Source organism: Epinephelus lanceolatus, chromosome 13, assembly GCF_041903045.1.
Source record: "Epinephelus lanceolatus isolate andai-2023 chromosome 13, ASM4190304v1, whole genome shotgun sequence".
In the NCBI taxonomy this organism is placed as follows: Eukaryota; Metazoa; Chordata; class Actinopteri; order Perciformes; family Serranidae; genus Epinephelus; species Epinephelus lanceolatus.
The window spans coordinates 34,701,704-34,719,915 of NC_135746.1; the positions used below are offsets into that span (position 1 = coordinate 34,701,704).

General features: G+C 40.6%; 1 protein-coding gene across 1 annotated transcript; it reads left to right on the top strand.

Moving 5' to 3' along the window:
• Positions 1-1,056: 1,056 nt before the first annotated feature.
• Positions 1,057-17,348, top strand: hsf2 (heat shock transcription factor 2). The gene is made up of 12 exons (XM_033647887.2): positions 1,057-1,242; positions 1,717-1,825; positions 6,246-6,373; positions 7,038-7,162; positions 7,347-7,422; positions 8,373-8,434; positions 8,768-8,846; positions 9,714-9,847; positions 10,919-11,224; positions 12,598-12,694; positions 13,309-13,375; positions 13,617-17,348. The coding sequence occupies exons 1-12, from the start codon at positions 1,150-1,152 to the stop codon at positions 13,958-13,960; spliced, it is 1,620 nt and encodes a 539-aa protein (XP_033503778.1). The 5' UTR covers positions 1,057-1,149; the 3' UTR covers positions 13,961-17,348.
• The last annotated feature ends 864 nt before the right edge of the window (positions 17,349-18,212 follow it).

The window sequence follows — 18,212 nt, forward strand, 5'->3', positions numbered from 1 at the left end:
ACATGTACATTGTCAATTTTATTTTATTTTATTTTATTTTATTTTATTTTTTTTACAAAGTAGTTTGAACTACTCCCAAGTAGCTTTAGTTAACCAAACTAGATTTATCGCGAGGGTTCTGTTGTTATAGTTCAACTTCTTACAGGGTGAAGTAAATGGTAGCTCGCAAAGCTATGCTATCAGAGTAGCTTCCCAAACATGGCCCAGGGCTAGCAGGAGTGCAGTGTGAATTGTGTAGCCCTGGGCTTAGGTTTTCCTGTGTTAACAAAAAGGGTCAAAAGTATTTGTAAATTCAGTTTTTATTGGTAAATCTCAGATCTACATTTGCAGATTTGCATTTCACACACAGTTTTTTTTAAATTATTTTGGTAATGTGTTTTTACAAATAAGTTTTATTTTTGCAAAATAGTCTTGTGAGTCTTTTTTGAATTTGTGGAAGTTGTTTTCTTGTTTACAGATTACACATATACACGGATTGTCAGTCTAGTCACACAGATACTATGGAGACAAATTTATCTCCTTATTTGTGTATTTGCAGATCTGTGAGATATGTGAGTTTACAAATCTTTTTTCTGTATTTGTGGAAGTTGTTTTATATTTACAGATTACACATAGCTGATTGTCAATCTCCTCACACAAATACATTTGAGACTAATCTATCTCCATATTTGTGTATTTGCAGACCTGTTTATATTTGCAAAATAATATTGTGAGGTTACAAATCAGTTTGTGTATTTGTGGAAGGTGTTTCATATTTACAGATTACACATACACACACAGGCTGTCGATGTCACACATGCAACATGGAGATAAATTCCTTTCCATACATGGCAACAACAAATACACAGGGGCCCACTCAAAATATTTGTGTCAGTTTATTAAGAGTCCATCTCTGTATGTTTCTGCACACTGATTCATCTCCAGTCTTTAGATTAAGTAAATGTCTGACCTCTTTATTTTGAATAAAGTGTGCCAACTATCTTTTTGTTTGCATGGAGCTCCACGTGAGGAGTCTTACGTAAAAACAAGTGTCGACCAATCCGCTGGCGTTCACCGGAACCGGAAGTAGTAAGCCTTTGGTGTTTTTCCTCAGAGCAACAGACTTGGCCAGCTGTTCAGTCAAGGTGTTGTTTTCTTTTAATTCGCGAGATGAAACACAACTCCAACGTCCCGGCTTTCCTCACCAAGCTGTGGACGCTAGTCGAGGATGCAGACACCAATGAATTCATCTGCTGGAGTCAGGTAACGCTACAGCTGGAAACCGTTAGCTAGCGTGGCAGTTATTAAAGCTAACGTTAACGCTGAGCAGAAAAACAGCTAGCCTGTGAGATTAGCCTTGAGTTAACCTAGCATGTACAGCACCTCGCCACGCCACGCCAATAACAATGAACACGCAGGGTTCAACAACCTCCCATTTTACGCTAGTTAGTTACGCTAGCTAGTTATTCCCCTTCATTGTGTAACGTTACCTGCTGGCTAGCTAGCATAACGTAACTAAGCCAAATCCAGTCTCTGCGTCATGCCAGCATCAGTTCCTCTCTAAATTTTTGGCACCGAGTCACCATAAAGCTACTTGTGTGTGTGTGTGTGTGTGTGTGCGCGCGCGCGTGCGTGCGTGTGTGCATGCGTGCACAGTTTAGGAGCGTGAAGTGAAATTAGACTAAAATAGATCAGTGGTCCTCTGACTGTCATGGTACTGCTGCTTATTGTTCTCAGGAGGGCAACAGTTTCCTGGTGTTGGATGAGCAGCACTTTGCCAAGGAGATCCTGCCCAAGTTCTTCAAGCACAACAACATGGCAAGTTTCATCAGGCAGCTCAACATGTGTAAGTCTGCATCCATCGCTTTGTCCCACTTTGTGTTAGTGGTTTGTGCAGTGATTTTACGGTGGCTCAAGGTGTCTGCTGGATAGAGCTGTTTGATTCTGGCTTTGCTGGGTTTGTCTGCAGCCACACTCATAACCAAAATGGCTGCTACATAGTGACACATTACCCAGAAAACCAGTACTGTCAGATCTGGTGTTAATGCAACGATGATAAGCAGTTAACCAGCCCAGCAGGTGATTGTCCTAGCACTGACCTACTTCCACATCTAGCCAAACAGCAGTGAAGGATCCAGGTAGGGCTGTGACTACTGATTATTTTCACTATCAAAGAATGTGCAAATTATTTAATTGACTGATCAATTCATTTTGTCTATCAAATGTGAGAAATGGGTCTTATAATTGCTTATGGTATGAGCAAACGTTTGACATTTTTACGTGAAAAGAACAACACAAATTTAATTGCTATCAAAATAGTTGCCAATTATTTTCCCTGCAGCTGTAGAATCAGAGTTTATTTAGTGTAAATCAGAGCTGGATAGATGCACAGGCAAATGCCATGCTAACCGTGGTAACCACAAGGCACAGTGCAAACATTTAATCATCTCTTGGACGGAGTTACTTTCTAATCATCAGCAGGATTCACAGTTGAGAGGTCCGGTGCTGACTCTCTGGTTTGGCTTTAAATATGTGATTAAGGGTGATTTTAAAGTGACTGAATAATGGCAGCCAGAGGTAGAGCTTTGCAGTACGTATGACCTGACACAGATATATATCACAGTGTAGCAAAAATGTTCAATATTACCTATAATTAAAGCAATGTTCAAATCCATTAACTGTGCTCCACAGTTTATGCATTACATGAGACCAAATTTACATGATTTCACAGCGGAGGGCAATATGGATGAAATCCTTTATCACAGTATCCACCTTATTCCTGAGGGCACTACTGTATTAATGATTATGGACGCAACTTACAGTGAGATAGTGGAAGTAGCAGTAAGCTAGTTAGTCCCATAGACTGTTTGCGGTTTGTCCCGGTGGCTACTCTTGGTGGCTAACCACCAACGCTGGTTCTTTTCAAAAGTTATTTGCCTTCAGTTTAGCAAATACTGATGTTATTTTTTAAAAATATTTAACTAATGTTAACCTAGCATTTTCTAAAATGTCTTTGCGGAGCTCTGGTACCTGTTGTACTGTCGGTGTCTGTAACAACTAACAACCAGTCTAAGCTAAAGTTTTGTCTTCAGCAACTGTGTGTTGAACATTTAACCAGAACAAAAAGGGATTGTTCCTGTTGCTAAAGGTACCATTGATATGAGAACTAAAAGAGTTTCACGAGACATCGAAAAAATATTAAATCAGAATTATTAGAACATCGCATTTATTCACTTTACATGGAGCTTAATGCTGAATTATATTAAATATTTGCCGAATGTGTTAGTATCTCTTAATAAGTCATCAGAAATCTTGAAGGAGCAGATGTTTACCTTAACCTAGCTTGGGCCATGTTAAATTTAACAATATTTTAACGGAGCAAGGCAAGCTAATTGCTAGCGTGCTTGGTTGAAAATGGAAAAACAAACAGTGCTTTGAGATGGCTGTCAGAGATGGCAGTTATGATCACATAATCCAGTCTGAGCTGTAACAGTTGGTGTGTTCCACCTTTTATTTCCCAATTGCTCTTGGAAAGAAGAACAGAGTACTGTAAACAAACTGTTACCATTGGAAATTTCCAGTTTCGGTTCAACGCCAGAAGTCGCAGACATAATTCACGTAAGGGATCATGGGGGCTAGGAGTAAGGTGGATATGTGATTTTATTTTGCTATATTTATAGATATCATGATGTAAAGTTTCTTCAAAATTATTTGAGAAACAACTACACAGGGATGTTGAAGAACGTTTCAAGATAATCCAGTGAATTAAGCACCTGACAAATGAAATCACTTCATCACACAAATGCACAAACCTAATATTGACATAAAGCAGTCCTATTTAGCAGTTTGAATAACTGTACAAAAAAGTCAAATACAATGAGAAATGCTTAAGTGATAGTTACCATGGTGTAAACAATATGTCAAAGTGACTAATTTACAATATATGGTCTCATGGTACACACCATCATATTGCTTGAACAGAAAGTACGCTGTTCCGTGTAATTCAGTCCAATGCAAATCATCTGCAGTTGTTGTTGACACTGTATTCGAGAGGTTCTAAGACACTTTGATAGTGTCATATTGCACTATACCAAACATTGTTTCTATTATTTCGTTCTTGACAATCCCTCTGGGAGACCAAATACAAGATAATACAAAAATACAGTGGCATGCAGAAGTTTGGGCACCCATACTCAAAATTTTGTTTACTGTTAATGGTTAACTAAGTAGAAGATGAACTGATCTCTAAAAGGCATGAAGTTAAAGAGGACACATTTCTTCAAATTTTTTAAGCAGATTACTTTTTAACTAAGTCTTTTACAGTTTCAAAATAACAAAAAAGGAAAAGGGCCTGAAGCAAAAGTTTGGGCACCCTACATGCATACTTAGCAGCACTCCTTGTGGCAAGTGTCACAGCTTTTAAATGATTTTTGTAGCCAGCTAAGAGTCTTTCGGTTTTTGTTTGGAGGATTTTCACCCACTCTTCTTTTATAAAAGGCTTCTAGCTCTGTGGGATTCTTGGGCCATCTTGCATGCACTGCTTTTTGAGGTCTATCCACAGATTCTAAATGATATTTAGGTCGGGGGACTGTGAGAGCCTCGGCAAAACCTTCAGCTGGCTCCTCTTGAGGTAGTCCACTGTGGAATTTTAGGTGTGTGTAGGATCATTGTCCTGTTGTAGAAGCCATCCTCTCTTCAACTTCAGCTTTTTTACAGATGGTGTGATGTTTGCTTCCAGAATTTGCTGAAATTGAATCCATTCTTCACTCTACCTGTGAAATGTTCCTGTGCCACTGGCTGCAACACAAGCCCAAAGCATGATCCATCCACGCCCGCGCTCAACAGTTGGACAGGAAATTCGGCACAAAGCATCAGGCTTGTTTAGATATTTCTTTGTAAACTGCTGTCGCTGATTTTTGTGGTGAGGACAAAGGAAAGGTTTTCTTCTGGTGACTCTTACATGAAGGTCAAATTTTTATATAGGTGTCACTGCACAGTAGAACAGTGCACCACTCTTCCAGAGTCTGATAAATCTTCCTGCAGGTCTTTTGCAGCCAGAAAGGGTTTTGATTTGCCTGTCAATCCTCCGACCTCCAGGAAAGTTTTCTTGGTCTTCCAGACCTCAACTTGACCTCCACAGTCCCTGTTAACTGTCATTTTTTAATATTACATTAGAAAAACTGAGGAATTGGTTACCTGAAAGCACTTTGCTGTATTCGTATTGCCTTCTCCTGCTTTGTGGTAGGGCTGCCACTAACGATTATTTTCACTGTCAACTAATCTGTCGATTATTTCTTCGATTAGTCGACTAATCATTTTATAGAAAAATGTGTTGAAATGTTGAAAAATGTCTGTCTGTCTCTCCCAAACCCCAAAATTATGTCATCTAATGTCTTGTTTCGTACTCACGCCAAAGGGTTTTAGTTCACCGTCATGGGAGAGTGTGTTAAGCTGCCAATATCTGAACGTAAGAAGCTGCAGTAAGAGTATTTTGGGGTACTTTTATAGTACTTTTCTATGAAAAAAGACTCAAACCGATTAGTCGACTACTAAAATAGTCACTGATTATTTTAATAGTCAATTAGTCGACTAATTGTTGCAGACATGCTTTGTGGGCATCAGTTATTTTAGTTTTCAGAGTGCTAGGCAGCTGTTTAGAGGAGTCCGTGGCTGCTGATTGTTGGGACAAGGTTTCAGGAGTCAAGAGTGTTTATAAAGCTTTGAAATTTGCATCACCTGGCCTTTCTTAAAAATGACTGTGAGCAATCCATAGCCCTAACAGTCATTGTCTGAGAGCTCAAATGTCTTGGGGTGCCCAAACTTTTGCATGGTGCTCCTTTCCTTTTGTTCACTCTGAAATTGTACAAAACAAAAGTAACACACTGATCTTGTTTCAAGTGTTGAAAAGCATCTTTCATCTCTAACTTCATGTATTTTGCAGATCAGTCCGTCTCCTACTCACTTAACTATTCACAGTAAAATTGATTTTGACTGGGGATGCCCAAACCTTTGCATGCCACTGTATCAGTGTACATTACACATCATCACCTTCTCAGTTTCATACCACTATAAGCTCTATGCTACCACTGTAGCAAAGATAGCTCTACATTAGGATATCTTGTGCTGACTAGATACTGAGTACCCTTAAATACATTTGTATGTATGTACATAAATGTTGGAGGGTCTGGTTATTGTTGTTGTGTAATGTTTTCAAATCTGTTTACCTCTATGTGTGTGCATGTGTACGTGTGTGTGTGTGTCTGCAGATGGATTCCGTAAAGTGATGCACATTGACACAGGCATTGTGAAACAGGAGAGAGACGGTCCAGTGGAGTTTCAGCACCCCTACTTCAAACATGGACAGGACAACCTGCTGGAGAACATCAAAAGGAAGGTAAGGTGGAGCCATCTCCACATTCAGTTGTCAACAGAATTAATCATTTAAAATGTAGCCAAAGACTCAGTGAATCCTGGCATTACCAAAAAAAAATGCCTTACCTTGACTTTATGACTCAAAAAACACTCAAAACCCGACAACACCAAATTACATCCATTAGATCAAAACAGTGGTGCAGAACACCAGAAGCAAAATCCAGGAGCTGGCTTATCATTAAAACAAAATTATGACTGGTGCTTTAACTGCATATCAAGCACATGAAGCCAAATTGCCTCTTACCTCACCATATGACCAGTTGCTGATAAGCAATGCAGAATACAAAAGGCGGAGAACACACTCAACATCAAACACACAAGGCCTACATTATATCACTTTCAAAATTTCAGAGAGATCAATATGGGTAAAACAGCATCAGTATCAGTTTTAAACTGAATATTCTCTGATTTAGATTAGCTGAAAACACAGAATCTGTCAGCACATTAGCATAATGTCATTCGCTACCTAGCTTGCTTGTAACCAGTACCAAAAATGTTATCCCCACTTCACCTGTCTCCCTTCTGCTCCACTGCGTGTGTGTATGTATTGAGGCCTAATCTGTCATCCAAAAAACAATCGTTACGCACAGAAACCTTGCACACTGATCCCAGTGCCTTTTATTCAGGTTTCTAACACTCGGCCAGAGGAAAACAAGATTCGACAAGAAGACCTGACCAAGATCTTGGCGAGTGTTCAGAGTGTTCACAGCAAACAGGAGAACATGGACGTCAGGCTGGCAACACTCAAGAGGTTAGTGTAAAGCTCTGTGCAGGGCATCACATCAATGCACCACCACCACAACTACTCCAGCATTGGCGTTGAGTGAACACTTTCCTGATGACATATCAGAAACTAATTCCTGCATTAACACTGAAGATTGTCATTTAACAAAAATGAGAATGAAGCTCAAAGTTGTCTTTGTTTTGTTGTTCAGGGAGAATGAAGCTCTGTGGAGGGAGATCTCAGATCTGAGACAGAAACATGCCCACCAACAACAGCTCATCAAAAAGGTGAGCACTTCCTGGACCTATCAGTTTATACTATCAGGACGTTATCACATGCATGACACCATTTTTTCTGAAAGAAAGTTGCAGTTTGTTGGGGTAGTTGAATCACTTCACAGTTCATTGAACAGAAGAATGTTTGTTATCTAAACAGTGACAGATTAGCAGGGCTCCAATCAGCCAAGAAGAATCTTGGTTTCTGTCTTCTCTTTAACCAGTCTATCAGTCAATGAGGAAAAACATCTACACTCTATCTCTAGAACTAAATCTGCCACAGTGCACTCTACCTGGTAGCGTTATGTGTCCACCAAAGCGTTGTTTTTCTTCCCCACTGATGCAAGTGTTGCAATTGGACATCCGAATTTACGCTATGCTACAATCACAGCACCATGATGAGACACTGAGCATCTATTCTGTGCTGAGCGCTGCACTTATGGCATTTTTTTCTGGTCTGTGTGACCAGCAGTGCTCATTTGTCCTCTCTCCATACATGCTTCAGCCTTACTTTCATCCAGATCAAACAGATGCAACCAAAAAAACACTGCACCAACAAACACCCTAAATTGCTACCTGTTGGGTGTTTTCAGAAGAGCGCATAGCATTTTCAACCAGAAAAAATGCTTTGGTGGACACACGACCTTGTGTAAGAAACACCAGCAATTGTCCAACCAGTGAGATTTGGACATGAGCATATCGACCAGCCAATAGACCAACTGACCACAAGGTGTCAGCCCCATTTTTTTAGAGTATTTATACACTATGCATGTCTCCTGCTTTAGTCATCATGAGCATTTTCAGCTACTTTTGTGAATAGTGCATCCCACCCAGTAGAACCATCTTTGATTATGTGATGAGGGCTAATGTAACCACAGTCAGCAGGTGTTAAGTTCATCGTTGGCATCTGAGCTGCTAACCCTTTTGCGTTTTCTGCTAAATCATGACTCTTCTCTTTTCAGCTGGTACACTTCATCGTCACATTGGTACAGAACAATCGCATCCTGAATTTAAAACGCAAAAGGTGAGTTCACGCTGTGTTACTGCTCCTTTAAATGACTGACCCTCCAAATTTACAGTCCCTGCACCTGTTAGAGCAGCATCGATGGTCAGTACTGATAATTAATGGGTGAGTGTTCCCAGTAAGCCAGTACCAAAGTAGTCACCTTATGAAATACAGAGAGCCGTCAAAGTTATGGTATGGCAGCATAACACTGGCAGATTTTATATATTATCTAACATTGTGGTGTGAATTTGGTAGCTCACACGATCACAATTCAGTTTCAGCACTATCATAATGTAAATTCTATTTTGTATGAACTAATGATTTGTTGACGTGTTCTCGTTCTTTTAACAGGCCAGTTCTCATGAACAGCAATGGAAAGAAGCCCAAATACATTCATCAGATGTATGATGACAAAGTGTGTGTGGAACAGGTCAGTGAATCGCAGTGCCTTGTAGGCTTGGGTGGTATCTATTTTTTCATACCCTCTGAAATTTCACCAGGGTATACGGTATATGACGGTTTTTGTGTGACGCTGCGTTATACAAACTGTGTTTTTCAGTCTAATAAATAAACAATAAATTCACAACATGTCAAGAAAGGAAATATTCTTGTATCTATTTTCCTTACTAAACAGAGAAATACAACCGCGCACCGAACTCAGACTACCTGAACTGCCTTGTTAACCCATCCTAAAACACACTTCATTTAAACTCAGTAGAAACAAAGCTCAGCAAAACTGTCTTAGTTAGTCTTGGTAGTTGTTTGGTTAGTTAGTCCACAACAATCACCACCTCTGGTTTGGCTGAAATAAAACCTTAATTCGAGAAGTTAGATGTGAAAATATTTTGTTTTACCCTGCAGTCTCTCGCTGCTGTTTACAGTCCTGTAACGTTATCCCCATTCCTCATATCTATCAGCTTAGTTGCCTGTTCCACCAGTAGAGACTGACCTGTGACGGCGCGTGATGTGGACTGTACACAATGCATCGTCAGTCCAGCCTCTCTATATGAGTTAAATAAGAAGAGAAGCGTCTGTATTTTTGACAGTATTAAAAATCATGCCATCAGGATTTCTAAATAGCATGATATCGCCTACAGTAATACCACCCAAGACTAGTACATAGTGACATCTAGACATGGTATTCAGTAAGTATTACCTTTGCTGGACACTTGTCAACCAGTATTCTTTTTTTTTTTTGCTGTTGAATTGATGATATTGAATAGGTGATGTGTTGTATGAGAATAGTTCTGAGGAAAAACTTTTTGAAGTCCAGCTTTTGACTGTGCGTCCTGTTTAGTCGTCTGTCAGCAGTCTGAGTGGTGTGAAGAGCTCTGAGATGTCAGATGACGTCATAATCTGTGACGTGACTGACAATGATGCCGAGGTGGGAGCTGAGATCACAGAGGAGTCACCCAGAGCCTACGAGCAAGGGTAAGACTATTTACCTTTGACTCCTTGATTAGGTGACAGTCACTGTTATGCCTTCAGACTGCCACATGTTCTACATGAGGCGAACACCTGTAAAGCCCAGTTCAGACCAAAGATTCGTAACGAGACTAGACTGTTGTAGAACATTGCAGGCAAAAGTTGCAGCAGTGCGAATTGGCTAATCTGAGCTTGACTCACCTGCAACTCTGTTGGTCAAATCGTTGGTGGCTGGTTTTAGAATGTAAAGCACTTCACCTGTTCCAACAGCAAATCAGCTTGTAGCGAGGTCAGCTGGTCAAGTCAAAATGATGGCAGACGGCGTGCTGGCTTGATGTGGCAGTTCCTTCGTTCCCACCGAGCTCTCTGTTTTTGTCCTCATGGTGTGCCGGTGTTAGACGGTGCTTACAGATAGTTGTTGCATAGTGATGATACACCGTCTCATCTAGTTGCATTGGTGTGAACCGGCAGCTTTTAGAACGTTGCAAAACGACGCATTGCAGGTAGTTGTATGTTCCAGCTTGTTTCGTTATGAATCTTTGGTCTGAACTTAAGACAGATGGAAAGTTTCTGTTTTGCAACGATGCTCTCCTGAGTCAACTATTAGTGTTTTGATGCCTAGTAAAATAGCAAGTTGTTGTGAGAAAGATTCCCATTCCCTCAAGCAAAATACAGCTCATGATTATGTCTAACTTGTCAATTCAGTTTAGCTCCGAGTAACAAGGCTTTCTATATGTATAGTTACTTTTGAATAAGTTAGGGAAAAACTTGCACACCTAGTATTTCTTAAGCAGGTGTATAAGAGAGGAGCTCCATATATTCCATCTGTTATATTGATTCAACACATTTATTGAATCAGTACATCAAACTAAAGTTTTGGCCCCCACAAAACTCATCAGATTATGAATTCATGGCAAAAGATGTAGAACTTCTAAAGGTGTGTTTGATGCAGTGCATCCATAAATGCAAAAGCAGTGAGAGGGGATCTCATTACTACAAAACCTCTGAATAAGTTGACATCAAATAGTCAGCAGTATCTCTCTTAATGTAATGCTGTTTGAAACTGTTCTCCCTCAGTGATGTAGAAATCGTGGAAGTAGAGTTGGACAGCTGTGCGGTGCTTCCAGCTGAGACGGAGGTGAGCACCACCCGCACAGATGACATCAAACAGACAGAGGATTGTGTGTCAGCAGTAGCAGCAGCAGCTGCAGCAGCAGCAGACGACAGCCAGAGGAGCAGCGCTTCAGATGGCAGTGGACCAACCAGCAGCGCCGTGCAGCTCAATAAACTCTCAGGCCTGAATTTCGAGGACCCCGTCAAGATGATGGACTCCATACTGAACGAGAACGGAGCAATATCACAGAACATCAACTTGCTGGGCAAGTAAGTGCCAACCACAGTATAATTCTTTTATTCTTTTTCTAATCATTCTTTTGCCTTTTCTTATAAACTAGTCCATACCCATTGGTAGCTTTGTCACCTTCTACCTATGCCAATCCTCAATGCCTATGTGCAGTTTCACATAGATTGACCACGTCAGTGAGTAGAAAAACGTGGGACAGACAGAATGACTGACTGACAGAATGACACACTGACAGTTTCCGTGATTATGTACAGCATACCATACCATGACTTAGTCATACCAAAAATTTGAAAAAAAACAAAAACATTCATCCACAGGGGGAGCCACAGTGATTGGTCGCATTTTAGCCGTTTTTAAGCATTTTTCTGTTGTTATAGCGCCACCCAGTTGCCAATTAGAGTTCAATTTCTCCAGTCACCTTGAGGTGTCCTGTTCTACATATCTACCAACTTTAGTAAAAATCAAAATGGGGGTTAGGCCTAGATAAGAAATTAGCTCTCTAGCGCCCTCGTTTTGTTTGATGGGGTCAATAATGGAGGGGTCCCCTCAGATTATGTGTGGTCATATGCCTACAAAGTTGCGTGGTGATCGGTGAAACCCTTGAGATGTTATACACCTTTATGTGATGAGCCACGCCCTCCGCATTATTCATTGCCTTATAGAAGTTCAGTTTTAGTAAGTTTTCCAACTTTTGCCAAGAGGGAACTTTAGATATTGGTCCCTAGATTATGTTCACCGAGTTTCATGCAGATCGGTCAAACTTCCTAGGAAAAGATCGATTTTAAGTGTTTTTCAAAAAATGCAAAATGGCGGAAAATGTATATAACCGGAAGTTATAGGTTCTTGAGGCAGATTTGTTCCTCATGAGGAGAGGCATCTCTGTGCAAAGTTTCATGTCTCTACGACATACGGGGCATGAGACATGCCCATTCAAAGTTTGCAATTTCAATCGGTTGCTATAGCGCCCCCTTTGGCCAATTGATGTAATATTGCTTCATTCACATCCTCCCATGACCCTCTACCACTGTGCCAAATTTCACATGGATTGACTAAGTCAGTGACAAGAAAAATGTGGAACAGACAGAGTTTCCATCATTACGTAGTAAGATTATAATTTTGTACAAAAACAAAGAAATTAAATTTTAAAGAAGTGATAAAAGTTAATGAGAAAGCCAAACCTTATTTAAGCTGATATAGCCTTTGTTCATCCTCCTAAAACCATCATGCCTGGTGACATGAGAGGGATTCTGACCCATAGTATTTGGTTTTTCTTAACTTCTATTTTACAGTTGTTTATGCTGTGGTTGTTGCAAAATACATAATGATATGAACCATAGTAGTAAGACTGCCTCACACCGTGTGTGTGTGTGTGTGTGTGTGTGTGTGTTGTCAGGATGGAGCTGATGGACTATCTGGACAGTATTGACTGCAGTCTGGAGGACTTCCAGGCCCTGGTTTTTGGAAAACAGTTTGGCATTGACGCACTAGAGGTAAAACAACATCACTTACACACTAAACCAAAGAACACTCACCTGATCAACAACATGACATTTCTAATGGTTTTTATTTCAGCACTGTGGATAAGCTGACAAACATACCACTCATAACAGGGTACACAGATGTCACGGTTCAGTCTGAGTGGGGAAAAAAGACAAGTCCATAACGATCTGTTTATTCTCATTTATTCTGAGCAGACAGTACTCCAAGTATCAAAGACAGAAAAAAATCTTCTTTCTGGGCACTGAGGGAGCATTGTGCTTACTGGCAACTTTGATAAACTGTTTTCATTATAGAAATAAGTATCACTTCAACACACTTGTATCACACTGTACAGACACTGAACAGACACTTCCCCACAAGGCAACATGGCAGAACTGGTTATAAAACCACATAAGTAAGGGATTTACTTAGGACCAGTATGGACAGAAGGAATGATTTTGGTGACCAGTTACTCTTTTAATGTACATATGGCCATGTGTGTAAGAAAGATAAATCCATCCTTTAATCCACCTCTGTATTTTTAATATTGTGTGTTATGTTTTGTTGTGCTTGAAGCTATTTTTTAACTCATTTCCTCTGTGTGTGTGTGTGTGTGTGTGTTCAGGAAAGTATTTCCTCCAAAGAGAACCCCACACAGTTAAACAGAGGCAAGACAGAGGAAGCCAACACAGGTGAGTAGAGCATGCTCAGACAGGTCAGATTCACCAAAGTCACACAATAACACAAACAAACTAGCTGATGGAGGCAGCCGTAGACCAGCAGCTCCCGGATCCAGCCAGGTAAAATGACTGGTTTTGTCAGTGGAGTCTGGCTATGAAAGGATTCAACAAAATATCAAAGGAAGTGAATACATTCATGAAGGTGTGTTAGATTGGATACAGTCCAGGCTGACGCACTGTGTCTTGTGTTCAGACAAGCAGTTGATCCAGTACACCTCCTGCCCCTTGCTGGCTTTCCTCGATGGCTGTATTTCTCATCCAGAGCTGGAGCTGGCCGGCGGCGGCAGCAGCAGCAGCGCCGCCTCCTCCTATAACACCCACCTCCAGCCCTCTTCCAGCTGCAGTGCTTCTGTGGAGGACGAGCCACCCTCAGAGCTGCTTGAAAACAGCCTGGAGTCGAAGCAGCTGGCTCGCAGCTCCCTGATCCGCCTGGAGCCTCTGACGGAGGCGGAGGCCAGTGCCGACACGCTCTTCTACCTGTGTGAACTGAGTCCTCCTGCAGTGGAGGCCGACTCCACCCTGCTGGACAAAGTGTGAGCAGGAAGGGAACTGGTGTGGCAGTGATGTTGGTTCACCTCCATCCTCCAGACAATACTGACATTGTGTGTTAATGTGCGCGCACCTCTGTGACCTGAGGTGTGTGTGTAAGAGAAGTGACGAAAAGCACCAGGCTGGTGGAAGAACAGCTGCAGTTTGTACCATGTACACATTTATACATTTTAAGACTTTTGCATTGAAGAGAACATTTGAGTCACAGAAAGAAGCCACATTTTCATCAAATATAACAATAATAGTTTATCAACCTCTGGCAGGTTATTAACCCTTTGAACCTAACAGATGCAATCTGTGTGGAAAAAATGGTTACTCTGTCAAAAGAGAACACACATCGTACACATGCTGTATACAGTATCTCTATGTGTACATTAAAGGGACAGTTCACCCAAAAATCAAAAATACAATTTTTTCTTCTTACCCATAGTGCTATTTATTAGTCTAAATTGTTTTGGTGTGAGTTGCAGAGTGTTGGCGATATCAGCCATAGAAATGTCTGCCTGCTTTCCAATATAATGGAACTAGATGGCACTCAGCTTGTGGTGCTCAAAGCACCAAAAAAATAAAATTAAAAACTCAACAGCAATGTCTCTTTCTGGAAATCATGACCTGGTTACTCAAGATAATCCACAGACCTTGTTGTGAGCAGCTTCATGTAGGAGCTATTTTTTTATTTTGCCAATCTACACCCATTAAGGAAGAAGAAGGAAGAGTGCATCTACTCATCAACGAGAGACTCGTGAACATGACAGAACATGAAAACACTAACGGCATCCTCCACAGCTAAGCTGTAACGTTAGCTAGCAGTAGACGCTTGCTTCCTTCTGCACGGTGATACGACTGGCGAAGTGTTTTTGATTTCAGGGTGAACTGTCCCTTTAAGAATAAACATCCATAAACCCCTAAGAAATCATAGAATAAGATGATCTGCATATCTTCAGATAACTTTTTTTCTTTTGTATCAACAATGATAATCAAGTGATTATTGCCATGGCAATATCTGTACTTGTTGGCAACATTATACTTCCTGTTTACATCACCCAAAGCATGATGGGAAGTGTACCAAAACACAAAACCCCAACAAATAGCTTTGTGTTTTTTTGCGATACCAATACATTTTTGGCATAACTACAGCTTGAAGTATCTCATCATCACAGTTCTCGCGTCTATCCCTGGAAAATTGTCACTCTCTTTTACCCATTCATAGTAGTAGAACGACTTATTATGAGAATGAATTCATGACATGGAAAGTGAGCAGAGGCGGATGAGAGCTCAGAAGCGTAAACAAGCTTTTCTGGCATGTGTCTGATAGTGAAACCTGTTTTTTAGATTATAAGAGATCTTTATTTCCATGACTTGAATGTTTTCTTCAATGCAATTCTCTAAAATGTATAGATGACACAGTATGCACAAACTGTGGCTCATATAAGCACCAGACAATAGGCCCTGGATTCCCAGCACAGCTTAATCTTCTCCGGTCTCATCTTCTCTTCAGTCAGTGAGGAGGCGTCCTCACCAACCCGTATTAACACACCGAACCTTCGTACGTACTTGTGAAAATGTATTTATTCTGATTTTTTTGTTGGATTGTTTTGTTTTTTTTTGTTTTATCTTTTGCTACATTTCTGTCCACAGAGCTGAGACTCTTCATTAAGCAACATTCCTCAGATAGTGTTGTGTTCAACCGGGGCTTCTCTTTGAGTTCAGACCGGAGAAATTGACTTTTGGTCCATTAGGTTAATGAAAGTGCCATTCTGGAGAACTGGGACAAAATCTAAACTAAAGATTGTTCACTGACCTGTCAAACATCAGATTATTGAAAGCTATTTGCACATCCCTCAGTGGTCTGACAGAGTGAAATCAGACAGACATTATGAAGTAGATGATTGATGGTTGCACTTCCTCAGAACAACAACAACATACAATACTTAAAGGAGCAGTGTGGAGGATTTGGATCACCTGGAAATAAGACTTGTGTTTTTGTTATTGTGGAATGAGCTGTTCATATCTCCACAGGGAGCTGGTTTGCCGTGTTGCACCCATTTGGTTGGGATACCTGCCGCGTCCTTAACCACCTGGAAAATGCCAGGTTGGGTGCTGGGTGCTAGTCTTGCCAACTGCCTAGGTTGTTTCTGAGGTTTCTAAGCAACCATAACCAGCACTGTATTACAGCCTACTTGACTGTAATCCCAAGTGCAGAGCTGATCTTCTTCCTGGTGTTCTTTGAGTGTGTAGTGGGCCTAAGATTATGTCTTTTGGACAGATGTAAAGCCTTGAGTATCCCTGCACGAGAATGATCAACGTCTCCCTCATATTCACCACAGACTTATGTTTACGGAAGAAAGGGAAAATATCTGTTGGCTATGATTGGTTGTCCCTCATCACGTGACATGAGGTGCGCGTTGCTGCATTCCAAAAGTTAATTAGTGTTAGAAGTGTTATTGAATGGATCAAATCCCTACGGGTGAGACAAGTCATTTTGTGGCAGTTGTAAGTCTCAAAAATTGTATCCAGTTTTTCACAATCTAAGTCTATGGCAAAAAGGCTTCTTGGGCCCCAGTGCATCACATTATGGACTCGGAAGTTGTAATTACACTATTTGGCAACTACAAAAATTGGCTTGAAAGCCCAGCACACTTCCTGGGGGCCTGCCGGACAAACCAAAAGCAGTCTTACTGCTAGATGCCACTAAATCCAGTGTACTGCTCCTTTAAGGCATATTGTTGTAAATTTGAAAGCTAAACCTTTAAACATTTCTTAGATATGGAAAATATCTCGACTTGTGTGTGTGTGGGGCTGCATTAATGTTCAGCAGGTGATGCTTCCGTCCAGCAAAGACTGCACTAAGAAAATATGTGCGTCAAGTTATCCTATGTTCTCAGTTTAAATCACCTTTATCAACATACTTGAAAAGTAACAAGACATGTCCCAGTTTTCAAGAATGAAAAAGTTCATCATGTTTTAAAGGAACACATTTTGTTACAGCGCCCAGTTGTTCCTTCAGTTTCCTCCAAGCTTCCTGTTCAGTAAGTGAAAACAACCGAGAACTGAGAGATGTTTAGTGCGTGAGCTGAACTCAGAGCCCTGTTCTCACAACTGTAAATGATTTCACTCTCATGGTATTGACTCGCCTCAATATGTTCATGTTGTGACAAAGGGAACGTCCTCTCCTGTCTCTCTTCACTGATATAGAAGTGCCTGCATCCTTTCTCCATTTCTTCTGGTAGAGCCACTCTTAATACGCCTGATTCGGTTTATAGTTTACTGTGCATGGCCACAGACGTCATGACTTCTCTGTGACCTGCCTGCATCCTACGAGCTGTCTGTCATTGTTGCAAAGCTTTGCAGTTACAATAAAGCAAATGCTACGGTGTATGTTTGTCATTGCATTTATTTCATTTCAAGTTCAGGGGCCGCACAGAATGTTTCTGAGGGCCGCCACTGGCCCACAGGCCACACTTTGAGACACTATGATCTAGGGAAAAACTGGTGCAGTCTAGGACAACAGCTCTGCAATCATTCATCCTTTATAAATGTCCATTTGAGTGCTGTTTTATCATCTTGTCTGTGATTGGTCTTTTTTAGTTAGGACTTCTCCGATTAGGATGGATTTTCAAAATAAAAATCCACAGACTATGGACAAAAAAACTCATGAGGGACTGTGTTGAATGCTGGATTTTCAAAACAAATGTCTCCAGGCACTAACAGGTCCTTACTGTGACATCCAAGAGTAGGCTGTATTTTCAAAATAAAGGTCCCAAAAGGTAACGGATGATTAATTCCTCTTGCATACATTTTTCGGTCAGCTGCTACTTCTGCATACTTTCAGTTACAGAAACCATTCAGATGTCAAAATGTTCCACTCTTTAATTACATTTATGCATATATTCAACTTTTTAAATATGTTTTAAAAAAAAGGGGAAAAAAGCTACAATAGAAGTGAAGTTCTTTTCAAACCCTCTCAACCACAGGTAGGAAACGTGCTGAGGGTGCTGCAACAAACCCCACCCCAAGGACCAGAGTCAGACAGCCTCTCTTGTGTGAAGTTTATTGGCTAAATCATGCAAATTATGCATGTATAAATTAAAAACTGCATCAAAAAATATTGTGAAGTTTACTTTAAGTGTGTAGGATTCAGGGGGATATATTAGTAGAAATGGTATATAGATTTCCTAACCATGTTTTCATTAGTTTACAATCAATGATATTAAGAATTGTGTTTTTGTTACCTTACAAT